At 49.4% G+C, this 17,295-nt stretch overlaps 1 protein-coding gene across 1 annotated transcript; it reads right to left on the reverse strand.

Moving 5' to 3' along the window:
• Window positions 1-2,577: 2,577 nt before the first annotated feature.
• LOC145353505 (lysozyme C-1-like) lies at window positions 2,578-10,791 on the reverse strand. Its single transcript, XM_080204313.1, has 4 exons — window positions 10,638-10,791; window positions 7,938-8,084; window positions 4,760-4,838; window positions 2,578-2,644 (listed from the first exon to the last, which is right to left on the reverse strand). Exons 1-4 carry the CDS (start codon window positions 10,789-10,791, stop codon window positions 2,578-2,580), a joined length of 447 nt encoding a protein of 148 aa, XP_080060439.1.
• Between the last annotated feature and the right edge of the window lie 6,504 nt (window positions 10,792-17,295).

Genomic DNA, 17,295 nt, shown 5'->3' on the forward strand with positions numbered 1-17,295 from the left:
ATGACCATACCCCCCACTGATGATTTGCTGAATGCTAATATTTTGTTAATCAAAACACCCGGATCACTCTCTACTTCAGCATTCTGCAGCCTCTCTCGCTCGCCATTTAAATAATATTCTGCTTCTGTATTCTTCCTGCCACAAGTGATTAACATAGACACGTTTAAGGGGAAACTGGAAAGGAATATAAGGAAGAAGAGAATATTGAGCGTTACAATGGTAGATGAGGAAGGACTCAGGCAACTGAGCTCAGCCTGCTTGAGTATGAACTCCCTGATTGAGGGCCAGATTGATGGTCTAATCAGGGAGCCCCACGCTCTGTTCTTAAACAAGAGTGTCAGTTCCTCTGAGACCATTCTGCACAGTGTTGTTGGATCTTGTAAATAAAGGAATTCTGCTGAAGGGACTTGTGCCTCTGGGGATTCATAACATAGAACATAAAATCCAGCATAGACTGGCTGGATCATATAGCTTGTTGCTTTGTTTTATTTGCTTTTTTTGTAATCCTATAAACTTACGATAAAGAGAGCAGCAAATGTTACCTCTGTGTTACAAGACTATGCGCCTTTATTGTTGACCATACATCTCTTCAGCTTTCAATTGACTGGAACTTTTGCAACTTGAACTGAGACGGAGCAAACTGCCCCAAAATGCAAGGTCACGTTCCAATGTGGACGTGAAAACCAAATAAATGATCCTGACGGCTGTGTGAAGAGAGAGAGAGCCTCTATGACCCAGATACCCACTAAGACACAGGAGCATGAGTGTCCAACAGGCCCTTCAAGCCTGCCCTGACGTTCAATACCCTCATGGCTGATCTTTGCCGGCCACAACTCCTTTTCTGTGCCATAAGAACATAAGAACATAAGAAATAGGAGCAGGAGTAGGCCATCTAGCCCTTCGAGCCTGCTCCGCCATTCAATAAGATCATGGCTGATCTGAAGTCGATCAGTTCCACTTTGCCGTTTTCTCCCCATAACCCTTAATCCCCCTGAATGTCAGGGGGATATTGGTCCCACCACCCTCCCCTTTGCTAATTAATATCTTCCATCTTCCAACCCTCTCGCGGGCCTTCATTTTCTCCCTTCCCTCCCGCTCCACCCCCATTCCATCCAGGTGAAACCAATCGTGTTTCTAATTTTCCCCAGGTCCGGAAAAGGATCATTGACCTGAAACGTTGGACCGGATTTTCTGGCCCTCCCTACTGGATCTTCCGGTCCGGCCTAAGACGCCTCCTCCCAGCGCGACGGGCAAGTCACACTAAACGTCAGAGGCTGGGAGACCCCGCTGGTGGCCAATGGAGATGAGGAGCCTTTGCTGCCTGAAGACACGCTGTAGATTGGGCAAGGAAAAATCCCAGCCATTGACCCTGTTTCTCTGGCCAAAACTCTCCCGTAGCTGCCTGCTGTGGGAACGAAAGCAGGCGGGACAGAAGCTGAGCAGATCGTAAAAAGGTCCGTTGAGCTCAGGTAGGAATTTCCGGCCTTGGGAATCACACGGCCAGGGTAATCCTGCCCACCATGCAAAGGCAGCTTGTTGTTGTTGTTGAAAGAATGTTCCAGACACCGATTGTTTAGATTGTGTCGCCGCGTTTATTTATTTGCTAACTCTTGTGGGTAAAAACTGCAAACTAACTTTCCACAAAGCTGGAGCTTGAAGCGTTACAGAAGCAGAATGGAAGCAATGAAGGGAGTTATTGGAAGATTGGGATAAGTTAATGCTTCACATGGTAACTCTCTCTGTCGCTCCCCACCACATTCCACAGTGTGTAATGATCATTCATTTAAACTCTGGAGTCAATGAGAGGATTTGGAGCCAGTATCCGATACAGAGAGTGTCACATTATTGACTGGGTTTCAGATTCACTGCAGCAGATCCAGTCCATTGTTTTATTTTCACTCTCTACATCCCAGGGACATTGAAGACGTATAGGGCGGCACGGTGGCACAGTGGTTAGCACTGCTGCCTCACAGCACCAGGGACCCGTGTTCGATTCCCAGCTTGGGTCACTGTCTGTGTGGAGTTTGCACATTCTCCCCGTGTCTGCATGGGTTTCCTCTGGGTGCTCCAGTTTCCCCCCACAGTCTGAAAGAGGTGCTGGTTAGGGTGCATTGACTCGAACAGGTGCTGGAGTGTGGCGACTAGGGCAATTTCACAATAATTTCATTGCAGTGTTAATGTAATCCTTGCTTGTGACTAATAAATAAACTTTATGAAGCTGCTCAGATCCTAATCCCTTCACACTCAGGAGGGAGAGAGGGAACAGACTTGGGAATGTTATGGTACTTATCCTTGGGATTTAACATTGGATGCTGGGAATGGGCATCTCCAGGATTAGGTCCCTCCTTCCAAACGGTGATCAGGTAAGGGAAGTCACAACTCTTGACAGTGAGTCATCCCCTCACCCCAACCCCTCCAGCTAAAGGTGTAGAGAGTGATCGCAGGGGCCTGACTACCGGTGAAGACAGGTTGATGAGATGTGATTGTCCCAGAAATGCAAAGAGAAGCGAATAAAGAAGTCTGATGCTGTGATAGGAGGGGTGCAAAGCAGTATGCCGAGTGAAGGCTCCTCCATCCTCAGAGTTTGCAATCATCCAGGAAGTGACTGAGATCACGTTTTGTGCATTCGGTAGTCCAAGAAGGCCTGCAAAGGAAAACAACGTCAGAAATGAACGACAATGGCCAGGTCTGAAGATGCTTCTGCCTCATGGTTCACACTGATGTGCTGGTCTCCCCAGTATTTGTGGAACCTGCCTCTCTGGTTATCCTCCATTGCTGGGCTAATAGTAAGTTACTTGGTGGTGTGAATGAGCAGAGAGATCTTGGCGACCATGTGCATGGAACCCTGAAAGTTGGCAAACAGGTTGATAGGGTTTGTTAAGAAGGCGTACGATGTGTTAGCTTTTATTGGTAGAGGGATTGAGTTGTAGCTGTACAAAACTCTGGTGCAGCCGCACTTGGAGTATTACGTACAGTTCTGGTTGCTGCAGTATAGAAAGGATGAGGAACCATTGGAAAGGGTGCAGAGGAGGTTTACCAGGACATTGCCTGGTATGGTGGGATGGTCTTATGGGGAAAGGCTGAGGGACTTGAGGCTATTTTCGTTAGAGAGAAGGTTAAGAGATGACTTAATAGAGGTATATAAGACGACCAGAGGATTAGATCGGGTGGACAGTGTGATGGAGCTGGCTAGCACGAGGGGACATAGCTTTAAATTGAGGGGTGATAGATATAGGACAGATGTCAGAGGTAGGTTCTTTACTCAGCGAGTAGTAAGAGTGTGGAATGCCCTGCCTGCAACAGTAGTGGATTCACCAACATTAAGGGCATTTAAATGGTCATTTGATAAACATATGGATGATATTGGAATAGTGTAGGTTAGATGGGCTTTAGATTGGTTTCACTGGTCGGTGCAACATCGAGGGCTGAAGGGCCTGTACTGTGCTGTAATGTTCTATGTTCTATGCAATCATCAGCAAACCAGGGTTGATCCTGACTTGATGGTGGATTGGGAGATATACCAGGCTGTGAAGTTGCAATTTATAGTTTATGAAAATCCTGCTGCTGCTGATGGCCCACAATAACTCATGGATGTCCAGATTTGAGTTGCTAAATCTCTGTTCAAAGTCTATCCTATTTAACATTGCGGTGATGCCACACAATACAAAGGAGGGCAACCTTAACACAAAGAGCTGGAGCGGCAAGGTGGCACAGTGATTAGCACTGCCGCCTCACAGCGCCAGGGATCCGGGTTCGATTGTCGGCTCGGGTCACTGTCTGTGTGGAGATTGCACATTCTCCCCATGTCGGCGTGGGTTTCGTTCGGTTGCTCTGGTTTCCTCCTACAGCCTGAAAGACATGCTGGTTAGGTGCAGCGGCCTGAACGGGCGCCGGAGTGTGACAACCAGGGGAATTTCACAGTAACTTCATTGCAGTGTTAAGGTAAGCCTAGCTTGTGACTAATAAATTAACTTTAACGGTTGCCTACTGGTTAGAGGAAGGCAGTGATACAGGAGAACTGGGAAAAGGCAGGAACACAGCCGGAGCTGTGTGGAAGCAGTGGTCATTAGATGGTACCTCTAGCAATCAGAGGGTTAGATAGGGTGGACAGTGAGAGCCTTTTTCCTCGGATGGTGATGGCTAACACGAGGGGACATCGCTTTAAATTAAGGGGTGGTAATTATAGGACGGATGTCAGAGGTAGGTTCTTTACTCAGAGGGTAGTAAGGGTGTGGAATGCCCTGCCTGCAGCAGTTGTGGACTCGCTAACTTTAAGGGCGTTCAAATGGTCAGTGGATAGGCTTATGGATAACATTGGAATAGTTTAGGTTAGAGGGTCATTAGATTGGTTCCACTGGTCGGCGCAACATCGAGGGCCGAAGGGCCTGTACTGCGCTGTAATGTTCTATGTTCAATGTTCAACCCTTCCATCTGGGATTAGCTGCTCTGCCTTCCAACTCAGCACCACAACACAGCAATGGTTTATGCCAATCATGTCTTATCAAGTTGCCATTTTCTGCTAATTCATTCCTGAAAGTCCTGGAGCTTCTTATCATTTCCTGATCTAAAATTCTGAACCCTGAGTGTTAATGTCACTACTCTCGCTTCTTATTCGATTTTCTTTTACATTGTTCACCCCCACGATATTGTTCTGATCCTTGACCCTGCACTGCGAGATTCCGCTTAAATCCATTTTGTCCATCATTTTGAAGTGTAATGGTTAGCGAGAGCTGAAGGAATATAATAGCGATCAACGTACCACATGAACATTCCAGGATGGGCCTGAGATACAGAAATGGCGCACCTAATATCGTCACTTACATCGTTATCCAACAAGCCTATAACAGAGAATAACATAACCTGTTATAATTCCACCATTACAGCAGGGATACCATTGGTGTAACAAATTGTCCCTGAATTAGTCTCCCCTCAATCTGGTTTCCAATGTGGAGTGTCATTAGTGTAGACAAGGGTCATGGGTGGAGAGGGGGCTCACAATGTTGAAATGGTGGCGCGGGCTCGTTGGGCCGAAGGGCGTGTTTCCCAGGCTGTGTTGTTCTTTGTTCTTTGACACCATTGCACCAGCTAATGTGTTAGGTGTGGAATCAGGAAGTGAGTTACTCTTTGCAGAATTCCCAACCTCTGAACTACTCTTGTGGCCACAGTACCGATATGGCTGGGCTCGGTTCCCTTTCTGATCAATGGTAACCCCCAGGATGCTGAGAGTGGGAGACCCCGTGGCAATAATGCCATTTCATATCAAGAGAAGATGGGTAGATTCTCTCTTATTGGAGATGGCCATTCTCTGGCCAATAGTTGAATGTTGTCCCGGCCTTGTTACACGTGGACATGGATTGTCTCAGTGTCTGAAGAGTCACGAATGGTGCTGGACATTATGCAACCATCAGCAAACATCCCCACTGCAAACTTTATGATGGAGGGAAGGTCATTATGATGCAAGTGAAGATGGTTGGGCCTTCGGAACCTAAGGAGTTAAGACAGTGATGGTTGATCTCCAACACCTATATCCATCGTTCCTTGTACAAGGTAAGATTCCAGTGGAGAGTTTTTTTCCCCTGGTTTCCATGTATTTTAGTTTTGCTCAGGCTCCTTGATGACTCAGATTTTACCAATCGGAGGCTAAGGGCCGGATCCGGACGTAAAAACGGATCCGAGCCGGGAATCCCCGTTCCAGCACGCCCATATGCTTCTTGCCAGCTCCGGTGGGGTCCGTGCTATGAGCACAAAAGACCCCCCCTGCCCGGGAGGCAGAACTGCCCCCGCCACCCCGGTCAGGGTCCTCCCCGGGAGGCAGTCCTCCTCCTGATCAGACCCCCCATCAGGGGGCAGCAGCCCACCCCTACCCCTGCGATCAGACCCCCCCCAAGGAGGCAAGCTCCTCTGGCAGCACCCGCCCCCCCTCCCCCAACTGCGATCAGGCCCCCCCCCTTCCTCCTGAGATCAGACTCCCCTGGGAGGCAGCCCCGCGATCAGACTGCCCTGAGATGCAGGCCTCTACCCGCCGCCCGGAGACCAGAGCGCCCCCCACAGGAGGCAACCCACCCCGCCCCCCCCCCCCCCCCCCCCCCTCCCCCCCCCCCCCCCCTCCCTCGGCAGAGCACACCCCCAACCTACCTGGCTTGCTGCTTTCCCTCCACCATCTGACCTGCACTCGTTGATGTGGAGATGCCGGCGTTGGACTGGGGTGAAGACAGTCAGAAGTCTCACGACGCCAGGTTAAAGTCCTGTTGCAGTTGAACCTGGTGTTGTGAGACTTCTTACTGCACTCGTTGGACAACCTGCAGCACCTTCCTGACCTTCCGCTGACGTCTGCCGGAGGACGGGGCGCAGACTCAGACGGATCTCTAGTTGGGGGGGTGGGGTGGGGGTGGAGATTCTCCCAAGTCCATCCTAAACCACCCCCCATTCCCCACCAGCACCCCCCCCCTGCCCCCACAACCAGAGATTGCTGGGGTGGCCTGCCTCCTGGGGGTGGGGGTGGTGCATCGCGGGAGGGGGCTGCCTCCCGGGGGACGGTGGATCCCGGGGGGGGGGCTGCCTCCTGGGGGGGGGGGGGGGCGGGGGGGGCTGCCTCCCGGGGGGGGGGGTGCATCGTGGGGGGGGGTGTGCTCTGCCGAGGGGGCCTGCCTCCCGCAGGGGGTCAGATCGCCAGGGGGAGGTGTGCCGGGTTGGGGGGGGTGGTCTGCCTCACAGGGGGTTTGGACCGCGGGGGGGGTGTGGGTCTGCCAGGATGGGTGGCAGGGGGGGGGTCTGCGAAGGGTGTTCGAAGAGGTTGGGCTTCGGAGGTTCCCCTGCAGAATAGGAATCCGCTTCGGATTTTTATCCTGCAGGTGGATAGCAGCGCGGATCCGAAACCGATCCGAAGACGGTAAAGTGAGGTTTGGCAGTAGGGTTGGGCGCGCAGTTCATTAAGTTGATTTAAGTGCGTGCAGACCGGATCCGCACCCAAATCGGGTGTCGGTAAAGGCGCGATCTGCTTGGTTTCGGGTGCAGATCGCGTTACAGGCCCAACGCCCGAATTTACCGTGACTTTGCGCCCGAAAATGGTGCAAATCTTTTGGTAAAAGCAGGCCCTTTATATCAAATGCTGCCTTTCTCCGTGGTGACCCAGAACCAGTGACTCGGTTTTGATTCCCAGCTTGGGTCACTGCCTGAGCAGAGTTTGCACATTCTCCCCATGTCTGTGTGGGTTTCCTCCCACAGTCTGAAAGATGTGCTGGTTAGGGTGCATCGGCCGTGCTACATTCTCCCTCGGTATACCCGAACAGAGGCCAGAGTGTGGCGACTAGGGGATTTTCACAGTAACTTCATTGCAATGTCAATGTAAGCCTACCTGTGACACTAACAAATAAACTTCAATCAGCTTTAAAGAAATCTATCCCATTTTGCACCTCATCCGGGCCACGTAACAGGGTGGAAGTTATCCTTAATGTGAAGAGGGGACTTCATTTCCTAATTTTTGATATCACATTATCGGAATATTTTCAAGTGCTTTACAGCAATGAAATGAAGTGTAGACATAGTACAACATAGAAACTTTAGCAGTCATGCACAAACAACAAACTCCCACAAAAAGCAATGGTATAGTGACCCTGAGCACCTCTTTGTTCAGTGATGTTCGTTCAAGGGGAAAGATTCACCGTGGGCGCTGGAGATAACTCCGCGGTTCACCTCCAGACAGGGCCTTTGACGCCAGACAGGGCCTCAGTTTAACATTCGGCTCAAAGGTCAGTGCCTCCGGCAACGTCGCACTCCTGCTGCACTGCACCAGGAAATGTCAGCCTGGAGTTTGTGTTCAACTCTCTCAAACTGGATCGACACGCTTGTGATTCAGAGATTGTCAGTGTTACCCATGGCTGGCCACTAATAGCCAAAATAACCTGCGCAGTCAATATATATAGAGCTGGTTGACTTACTGCTACATTTGATCCCACATTGACTGTAGCTGGGATTGAAGCTACCATCGTCACACCATAAGGGGGCCTTAATCTTGAAGATCCCATAGTGATTCGCTTCTTTTGCTGTTGTGTTGAAGTTACTTTCACTTTCAGCCAAGCATACCCCTGAAATTAAAACACAGCACAAGAACAATACTGGTGGTAATATTGCAGCGACTTCAGTTTTTTTCTCTTGTTAAACCTTTGTTTTTTGAAGCTGACAAGACTGCATGGTTTTTTTTGTTTGGTGTTGGAGAATGAAAAGGGTGGAAGGTCGTGTGTTGAATTCCCCAGTAGTACATCGAGCCAGAGTTCGCAGCCTCTGCAAATTGTGCGGAGCGTATGGAAAGTCTGCAGAGAGATCTGGATAGGCTGAGCGAGTGGGTGAGGACCTGGCAGATGGAGTACAATGTTGGCAAGTGTGAGGTTATCCACTTTGGCAGGAATAATAGTCGGAGGGGTTACTATTTAAAGGGCGAAAAGCTGCAGCATGCTACGGTGCAGAGGGACCTGGGGGTCCTTGTGCATGAGTCGCAAAAACCCAGCCTGCAGGTGCAGCAGGTGATCAGGAAGGCGAATGGGATGCTGGCCTTCGTAGCGAGGGGGATTGAATATAAAAGTAGGGAGGTCTTGCTGCAACTGTACAGGGCACTGGTGAGGCCGCAGCTGGAGTACTGTGTGCAGTTTTGGTCGCCGCACTTACGCAAGGATATTTTGGCCTTGGAGGGAGTGCAGAGGAGGTTTACTAGGCTGATACCGGAAATGAGGGGGTTGGACTATGAAGAGAGGCTGAATAGACTGGGTCTGTACTTGTTGGAGTTTAGAAGGCTGAGGGGGGATCTTATAGAGACGTATAAGATAATGAAGGGGATGGATAGGGTAGAGGTAGAGAGATTCTTCCCGCTCAGAAAGGACAGTAGGACTAGAGGGCACAGCCTCAAGATAAGGGGGAGCGGTTTAGAACGGAGTTGAGGAGGAACTTCTTCACTCAAAGGGTGGTGAATCTCTGGAATTCTCTGCCCGTTGAAGTGGTAGAGGCTACCTCGCTAAGTATATTTAAGACGCGGGTAGATAGGTTTTTGGTAGGCAAGGGGATTAAGGGTTATGGGGAGAAAGCGGGAAAGTGGAACTGATCCACTTCAGATCAGCCATGATCTTATTGAATGGCGGGGCAGGCTCGAAGGGCTAGATGGCCTACTCCTGCTCCTATTTCTTATGCTGTTACTGCCCAGTTTTTTGTTACAAAGCGATTGTGGAATATTTTTTATATAATTCGTGCATCGTCATCTCAGAACTCGAGACAATGCAACAGGACAAGATATCTTTTAGCAGATGTATTGGCCAGAATTTTCCGGCTTCGCCCACAGCTGGAATTCTCCATTCTCGTTGTTGTGAATGGGGATTTGGCTGATCCGTGGTAGCAGGTGCACAACTGGAGATTGTTTCCCTTTTGTTTCTCCTTCCCTCTACTGCCCTTGTCATTAAGCTACTCCTCTTAATTGTGATGAAGCTACATTAAGAGTCTTTCACCATCCTCCTTTCTCTCTCTTGTGCTGCTCCCCATTTCTCTCTCTCTCTCTCTCTCAGACAACTTACAATGCTGTTATTGCCTTGAGGCAGAGATTTCACTACCCCCACCCCCCCCCCCCCCCCACCACCTCCCCTCACTCATTGGGGAGGGAGAGCCACCTCTAATAACGGCTGGCCAATCAAATGGTCACTTGGGCAGCATTATGGCACAGTGGTTAGCACTACTGCCTCACAGTGCCAGGGACACAGATTCGATCCCCAGCTTGGGTCACCGTCTGTGCAGAACCTGCATGTTCTCCCCATGTCTGCGTGGGTTTCCTTCGGGTGCTCCGTTTCTGAAAGACGTGCTGGTTAGGTGCATTGGCCATGCTAAATTCACCCCCAGTGCACCTGAACAGGCTTGGGAGTGTGGCAACTGGGGGATTTGCACAATAACTTCATTGCAGTGTTAATGTGATACTATTGAATAAACTTTATTTTAGTTTGTTTTGTCCCAGCTGAAGTGTTGTAGGCCTCCCTGTAACTTAGTCCAGGATTCTGTCAGGTTCTGCTTGGCAGGCCCTGGTGAGGGGTTTGGGGTCCTTGGGGCGGATGGAGAAGTGGTGGAGGTGGGGAGAAGCATGTAGGGGAGGGAATATTTCGGAGGGGTGGCCTGCAATGGGAGGCCAGGCTCCCCCCTAGTGCTGGCAGTGATTAGTAATTGGCGTGGGAGTGATGGTGGGGTGGGGGTACAGAGGCATGTAATGGGTTTGGGACTGTGGCTAATGTACCCAATTTGCACCCGGGTGCCTGCTGGACCTTCTTGCGAGGGGCATTAACACTCTCACATTCTCCAGGTCTTGGAATTGTAGAAAATTGGAGAAAAGACTGCTTCCAGTGCTTTCCTCTTTTCCCCCTTCACATTTCCTGGGATACTGTTCAGCCACGTGACTCAAGCTGAATATGCTGGAATTCTGGACTTGGTGATCTGCACAGACTGACTCCACACCACGCACTGCATTCACTCTCCAATCCGCTGACAGAAACTTGTGGTCTTAAATTATCGCCTTTGTGGAAGGGAATATGGTTAAAGTGGAAGCCCCCGGTGATGCAATGGGGATATTCAGGTGCACTTGGCTTTGTTAACAGTATGGACACAGTAAGACTCACAGCCAGCCAAGTTCTGGTAATGGTTTTTCAGTTCACTGTTCTTGAAGATCTCAGCTATTTCACACTTGGTAAAGATTCTTCCACTTGTGGCCTGAAGCAGGAGACTGAAGACCAGGAGAACTTTCACTGACACAGCCTGGAGTCTGGAATCCATTCTGCCCTCGTGCAGAAATGTTCAGCTCACAAAATTCTTCAAATGGAGTGAAACAAAAGAAAGAAAACGCTTTTTGAATGTGATGGTGTCATAGAACCATAGAATCCTAAAGTACAAAAGGAGGCCATTCAGCCCGCACTGACCGTCCTATCCCCATTACCCCTTGCATTTACCCTAGCTAGTCCCCATGACGTCCAAGGGGCAACTTAGCACAGCCAATCAACCTAACCTGCACATCTTTGGACTGTGGGAGGAAACTGGAGCACCCAGAGAAAAGCCACGCAGACACGGGGAGAATGTGCAAACTCCACGCTGGGCAGTGACCCAAGCCAGGGACCCAAGCCAGGAATTGAACCCGGGTCCCTGGTGATGTGAGGCAGCAGTGCTAACCACTGTGCAACTCACTGATTTAATAAGAATCAGATTGCGATACACCGGGTAAAGTGGGAAGCGGGGGAGGGGGGGTGGGTGTGTGGCGTGGTGGTGGGTGGGAGGGTGGCGTGGTGGGTCGCTTTTGTGACATTGCTCAGATCAACCACTCTTAAAATATAGATAAACAAAAGGACAGCAGAAGAGAAGGAGTGATTCAGCCCATCAGGCCTGTGCTCTCTTCAACTGTTCACTCACACAGTCACAGAATCATGGAACTTTTTGAGCAGAAGGAGGCCATCAAGTCCCTCATAACCCCACATATTTACCCTCCTAATCCCCCTGTCACTAAGGGACAATTTGATGTGGCCAATCAACCTGATCAATACATTTTTGAAATGTGGGTGGAAACTGGAGCACCCGGAGGAAACCCACGCAGACATGGGGAGAATGTGCAGACTCCACATAGACAGTCACACAAGCCGGGAATTGTACCCGGATCCCTGCCGCTGTGAGGCCGCAGCGCTAACCATTGTGCCACCAGGCAGCCCAAGGGACAAGGGCAGTGTCCAAGGGGAGAAAGGCTGGCTAGGTTGCAACTGCTTCTCCCTGTTCTTCCCATTCCTTCCACATTTTCCTGTTCCACCTCCAACTCCACCACTTCTCTCTAACGGAGAGAAACACCCAGAGTCCTTGATGGCCAATGGCTCATTATCAGTTCATTAGAAAGAGCAGCAGGTGTGTGAGTTAAAGCTTCTCCGTACCTCAGACAATACCAATAGTCCCTGTGTACTTCACCAGGTTAACGTCAATTCCCTGGAGTGCCAGTTGAACAAAAGACTGAAATCTGAGCTGGAGGAACTGAAAGCTTTTGGGTGAAGTGTCTGATCTGGAAGTGTACCCTTGCATGTAAAGAGAGTGCAAGAAACAGATAACATGGGCAAGGAAACTGCCTGTTGATTAGAGCATCCCATTTCCCCTCACCTGACTCTCTCCCCACCTGACTCACTCCACCCCCTCCCCCCAGAACCTCGCAGCTAATCAATCCCCCATGTTGAACACCAACTTGGACTGAGGGTGTCAATGGTGCACGAGGTACTCTAGATGGTGGCTTCAATGTCCATCACCAAGATTGTTTCAGTGCAGTCAATAGACCGAGATGGTCAGCTTCTGGAGGACATAGCTATTAGACTGGGTCTGATCACATGGTGAGGGAACCAATAAGAGGAAAAAATGTATTTGACCTTATCCTTACCAACCTGCCTGCCACAAATGAATCTGTCCATGACAATATTGGTAAGAGTGCTCACCGCACAGTTCCCGTGGAGACAAAGTCCTGTCTTTCTATTGAGGATGGCCTCCATTGTGTAGTGCACCATAAGCCATCAGCAGCAGCAGAATTGTCCTCAACCACAATCAGCAACCTCATGGCCCGGCATATCCCCCACTCTATCACTATCACTAATCCAGAGGGTCAGCCCTGCTTCAATGAAGAGTGCAGGCATGCATGCCAGGGATGGCACCAGGCACACCAGAACCGAGGTGTCAGAACTAAGCACTGCAATCCTGCCACGCCTATCCGTGAATGACAGCGGGCAATTAAACAACTCACTGGAGGAGCAGGCTATACAAATATCCCCATTCTCAATGAAGGAGGAGGCCAGCACATCAGTACAAAAGACAAGGCTCTGGACGTCTCCAGCACGATGTGGAGATGCCGACGTTGGACTGGGGTAAACACAGTAAGAAGTCTCACAACACCAGGTTAAAGTCCAACAGGATTATTTGGTGGTAAGCGCCACTAGCTTTCGGAGAACTGCTCCTCCGTCAGGTGAGTGGGAACTCCGAAAGCTAGTGGCGTTTACTACCAAATAAACCTGTTGGACTTTAACCTGGTGGTGTGAGACTTCTTACTGTGGCCTCCAGCATCACAGATATCTGTTTTCAGCCAATTTGATTTGCTCCACGTGGTGTCAAGAAATAGTTACTGGAACACTGCAAAAGGTAAGGTCTGAGACAATATTCCAACAATAGTACTGGGGTCTTGTGTTCCAATATAGGACAACCTAACTAGCCAAGCTGTTCCAGTACAGCTACAGCACTGGCATTTACCTGGCAATGTGGATACTTGCCCAAATATGTGGTGTACAAAGAACAAGGCGAACCAAAAACAATTACAGTCCCAGCTGTCTATTCTTACTCATCTGTAATGTGACGGAGGGGGTCACCTACAGTGCTATCAAGCAGCATGTACTCAGTAATAAACTGCTCGCTGACAAGTTGGGTTCCGCCACGCTCACTCAATTCCTGACCTCATTATAACCTTGGTACAGTGGTTAGCACTGCTGCCTCACAGCGCCAGGGACCCAGGTGCGATTCCAACCTTGGTTGAATGTCTTTGTGGAGTTTGCACGTTCTCCCCATGTCAGCGTGGGGTTCCTCTCACAGTCCAAAGATGTGCAGGTTAAGTTGCTAAATTTCCCCTTCGTGTCCAAAGATATATCGGTTAGGCGGATTAACAGAGTAAATACATGGGGTAAGCCTGGGTATGAGTCAGTGCAGATTTGATGGGCCAAATGGCTTCCTTCTGCACTGTAAGAATGCTATGATTCTATGAAAAGAGCTGAACTCCAGAAATGCGGTGAGAACGACCAACTGCTTCATCAACAACCTTCCTTCCATCATTAAGTCAGAAGTGAGGATATTCCCTGATAATTGCACCATGTTCAGTATCATTCAGGACTTCTCAGATACTGAACCAGTCCGTGTCCAAATGCAGCAAGACCTGGACAATATCCCAACTTGGGCTGACAAGTGGCAAGTAATACTCACGCTACACAAATGTCAGGCAATGACCATCTCCAAGAAGGAATTATTCGTCATCCTGACATTCAATACCATTAACATCACTGAATCCCCGACTATCAACATCCTGGGATTACCATTGACCAGAAACTGAAATCGACCAACCAGATAAATAATCTACAAGAACAGGTCAGATGCTGGGGATTAGGCAGCGAATAACTCCTGATTCCCCAAAACCTGCCGTAATCTCAGGACGGATGCAGCTCCAATAACAGTCAAAAAGCTTGACAAAGGTGGCACAGTTGAACAACACAATGGCAAAGTTGGGTGGCACTGTAGCACAATGGTTAGCACTGTTGCCTCACACCACCAGGGACTTGGGTTCAATTCCTTGCTTGGGTCGCTGTCTGTGCAGAGTCTGCACTGTCTCCCCATGTCTGCATGGGTTCCCTCTGCGTGCTCTGAAAAATGTGCTGGTTAGCTACAACTCCCTCAGTGTTCCCGAACAGGCACCGGAGTGTGGCAACTAGAGGATTTTCACAGTAACTTCATTGCAGTGTTAACGTAAGCCTACTTATGACACTAATAAATAAATTATTAAATAAATAACCATGCCTCCCACTTGAATGGCATCCCAACAACAAACATTTGTCTGCTCAATCACTGATAGAACATAGAACATAGAACATAGAACACTACAGCACAAACAGGCCCTTTGGCCCATGAGTTGCGCCGATCACATCAACACCTATCTATAACCCCCAATCCCATAAAACCCCATATACTCATCCAGAAGTCTTTTAAAAGACCCCATCGAGTTCGCCTCCACCACCACTGACGGCAGCCGATTCCATTCACTCACCACCCTCTGAGTGAAAAACTTACCCCTAACATCACTTCTGTACTTTCCTTCCCGCACCTTAAATCTGTGTCCTCTCGTAGCGACCATTTCAACCCAGGGAAATAGCCTCTGAGAATCCACCCTATCCATTCCTCTCAACATTTTATAAACCTCTATCAGGTCGCCTCTCAACCTTCATCTCTCCAGGGAAAAGAGACCCAGCTCCTTCAACCTAACTTCATAAGGCATGCCTCCCAGTCCAGGCAACATCCTTGTAAATCTCCTCTGTACCCTTTCAATAGCTTCTACGTCTTTCCTATAGTGAGGCGACCAGAACTGCGCACAGTACTCCAAATGAGGCCTGACAAGGGACTTATAAAGTTGCAGCATTACCTCCCGACTCCTAAACTCAATCCCTCGATTAATGAAGGCCAGTACGCCATACGCCTTCTAGACCACCTCTTCCACCTGCGAGGCCGATTTAAGAGTCCTGTGGACCCGGACCCCAAGATCCTTCTGCTCTTCAACACTACTAAGACTCCTGCCCTTGATAGTGTACTCGTTCATCCCGTTGGTTCTGCCAAAATGGACGACTACGCATTTATCCGCGTTGAAGTCCATCTGCCACTTCTCCACCCAGTCCTGCATCCTATTTATGTCCTGCTGCAACTTTTGACATCCTTCCAGACCATCCACAACACCACCGACCTTCGTGTCATCAGCGAACTTACTTACCCATCCCTCCACTTCCTCATCCAGGTCATTTATGAAAACGACAAACAGCAAGGGTCCTAGAACAGATCCCTGGGGCACTCCATTGGTGACTGACCTCCATTCAGAAAAAGACCCATCCACAACCACTCTCTGCCTTCTGCAGGCAAGCCAGTTCTGGATCCACAAGGCCAAAGGCCCTTGGATCCCATGCCCTCTCACCTTCTCAAGAAGTCTTGCATGGGGGACCTTATCAAACGCCTTGCTGAAGTCCGTGTACACCACATCCTCGGCACTTCCTTCGTCAATGTGTTCAGTCACATTATCGAAGAACTCAACTAGGCTTGTAAGGCACGACCTGCCCTTGACAAATCCATGCTGACTATTCCTGATCATGTCAAACCTCTCCAAATGCTCGTAAATCTTGTCCCTCAGAAGCCTCTCCATCAGCTTACCAACCACTGAGGTCAGACTCACCGGTCGGTAATTTCCCGGGCTATCTCTGTTCCCTTTCTTGAAAATAGGGACTACATCCGCAATCCTCCAATCTTCCGGAACCTCTCCCGTCTCCATTGACGATGCAAAGATCATCGCCAGGGGCTCTGCAATCACTTCCCTCGCCTCCCACAGTATCCTGGGGTATATCCCATCTGGTCCCGGCGACTTATCAATCTTGATAGAATTCAAAAGTTCTAATACATCCTCCACCTTAATATCCACAAACTCAATCTTTTCCATCTGCTGCAAATCCGTGGCAAAATCTCCCAGATCAGCTTCCACCGTGAATACTGAGGCAAAGTACTCATTAATCACCTCTGCCATTTCTTCTGGTTCCACACAGACCTTTCCCCCTTCACCTTTTATAGGTCCTATCCCTTCTCTTCTCATCCTTTTACCTTTCACATATTTATAAAAGGCCTTGGGATTCTCCTTAATCTTACCCGCCAAGGTCTTCTCATGACACCTTCTGGCTCTCCTAATTTCCCTTTTAAGCTCCTTTCTACAGTCCTTATACTCCTCAAGATCCTTAACCTCTCCTAGTTCCCTGAGCCTTTTGTACACCTTCCCTTTCCTCCTGACCAGGTTCAACACAGCCTTCGTGCACCACGGTTCCCGCGACCTACCAAAACCCCCTTGTCTCATCAGAACGTTGTCATGCATAGCTCCAGACAAACATTCCTTGAATATCCGCCACCTTCCTTCGGTACTTTTCCCTAAGAATGCCTCCTTCTAGTTTATTTGTCCAAGTAACTTCCTGACTTCTTCGTATCTCCCCTTACTCCAGACAAACACCTTCCTAGCCTGCCTGGTCCTATCTCGTTCCAATGCAATTGTGAAGGAGATAGAATTATGGTCACCATTCCCAAGATGCTCTCCTACCGAGAGATCCATCACCTGCCCTGGTTCATTCGCCAGTACCAGGTCAAGTCCAGCCTCTCCTCTCGTAGGCTTATCCACATACTGTGTCAGGAAACCTTCCTGAACACACCTAACAAACTCCTCCCCTTCCAAACCCCTTACCCTAGGGATATTCCAGTCGATGTTTGGGAAATTGAAGTCTCCCATCACGACAACTCTGTTATTAATACATCTCTCCAGAATCTGTTTCCCTATCTGCACTTCAACTTCCCTGTCACTATTGGGCGGCCTATAGAATACACCCAGCAAAGTTTTCGACCCTTTGCTGTTTGTAACTTCCACCCACAGAGACTCTGTAGATAGTCCCTCCACGGCATCCTCTTTCTCTGCAGCCATGACACTGTCCCTGATCAACAGTG

The sequence above is a fragment of the Carcharhinus amblyrhynchos genome, chromosome 15 (genome assembly GCF_965287045.1).
Source record: "Carcharhinus amblyrhynchos chromosome 15, sCarAmb.v2.hapA, whole genome shotgun sequence".
NCBI lineage: Eukaryota > Metazoa > Chordata > Chondrichthyes > Carcharhiniformes > Carcharhinidae > Carcharhinus > Carcharhinus amblyrhynchos.

Bases quoted from the DNA above. Each gene is read 5' to 3' on its own strand.
- LOC145353505 (XM_080204313.1), bottom strand. From the start codon at position 10,791: ATGGATTCCAGACTCCAGGCTGTGTCAGTGAAAGTTCTCCTGGTCTTC. The intron at 8,085-10,637 runs GTGAGTCTTACT...TTTTAATTTCAG, and splicing joins TTACCAGAACTTGGCTGGCT to GGGTATGCTTGGCTGAAAGT. The intron at 2,645-4,759 runs GTACGTTGATCG...TTTCCTTTGCAG, and splicing joins CATCCTGGAATGTTCATGTG to GCCTTCTTGGACTACCGAAT.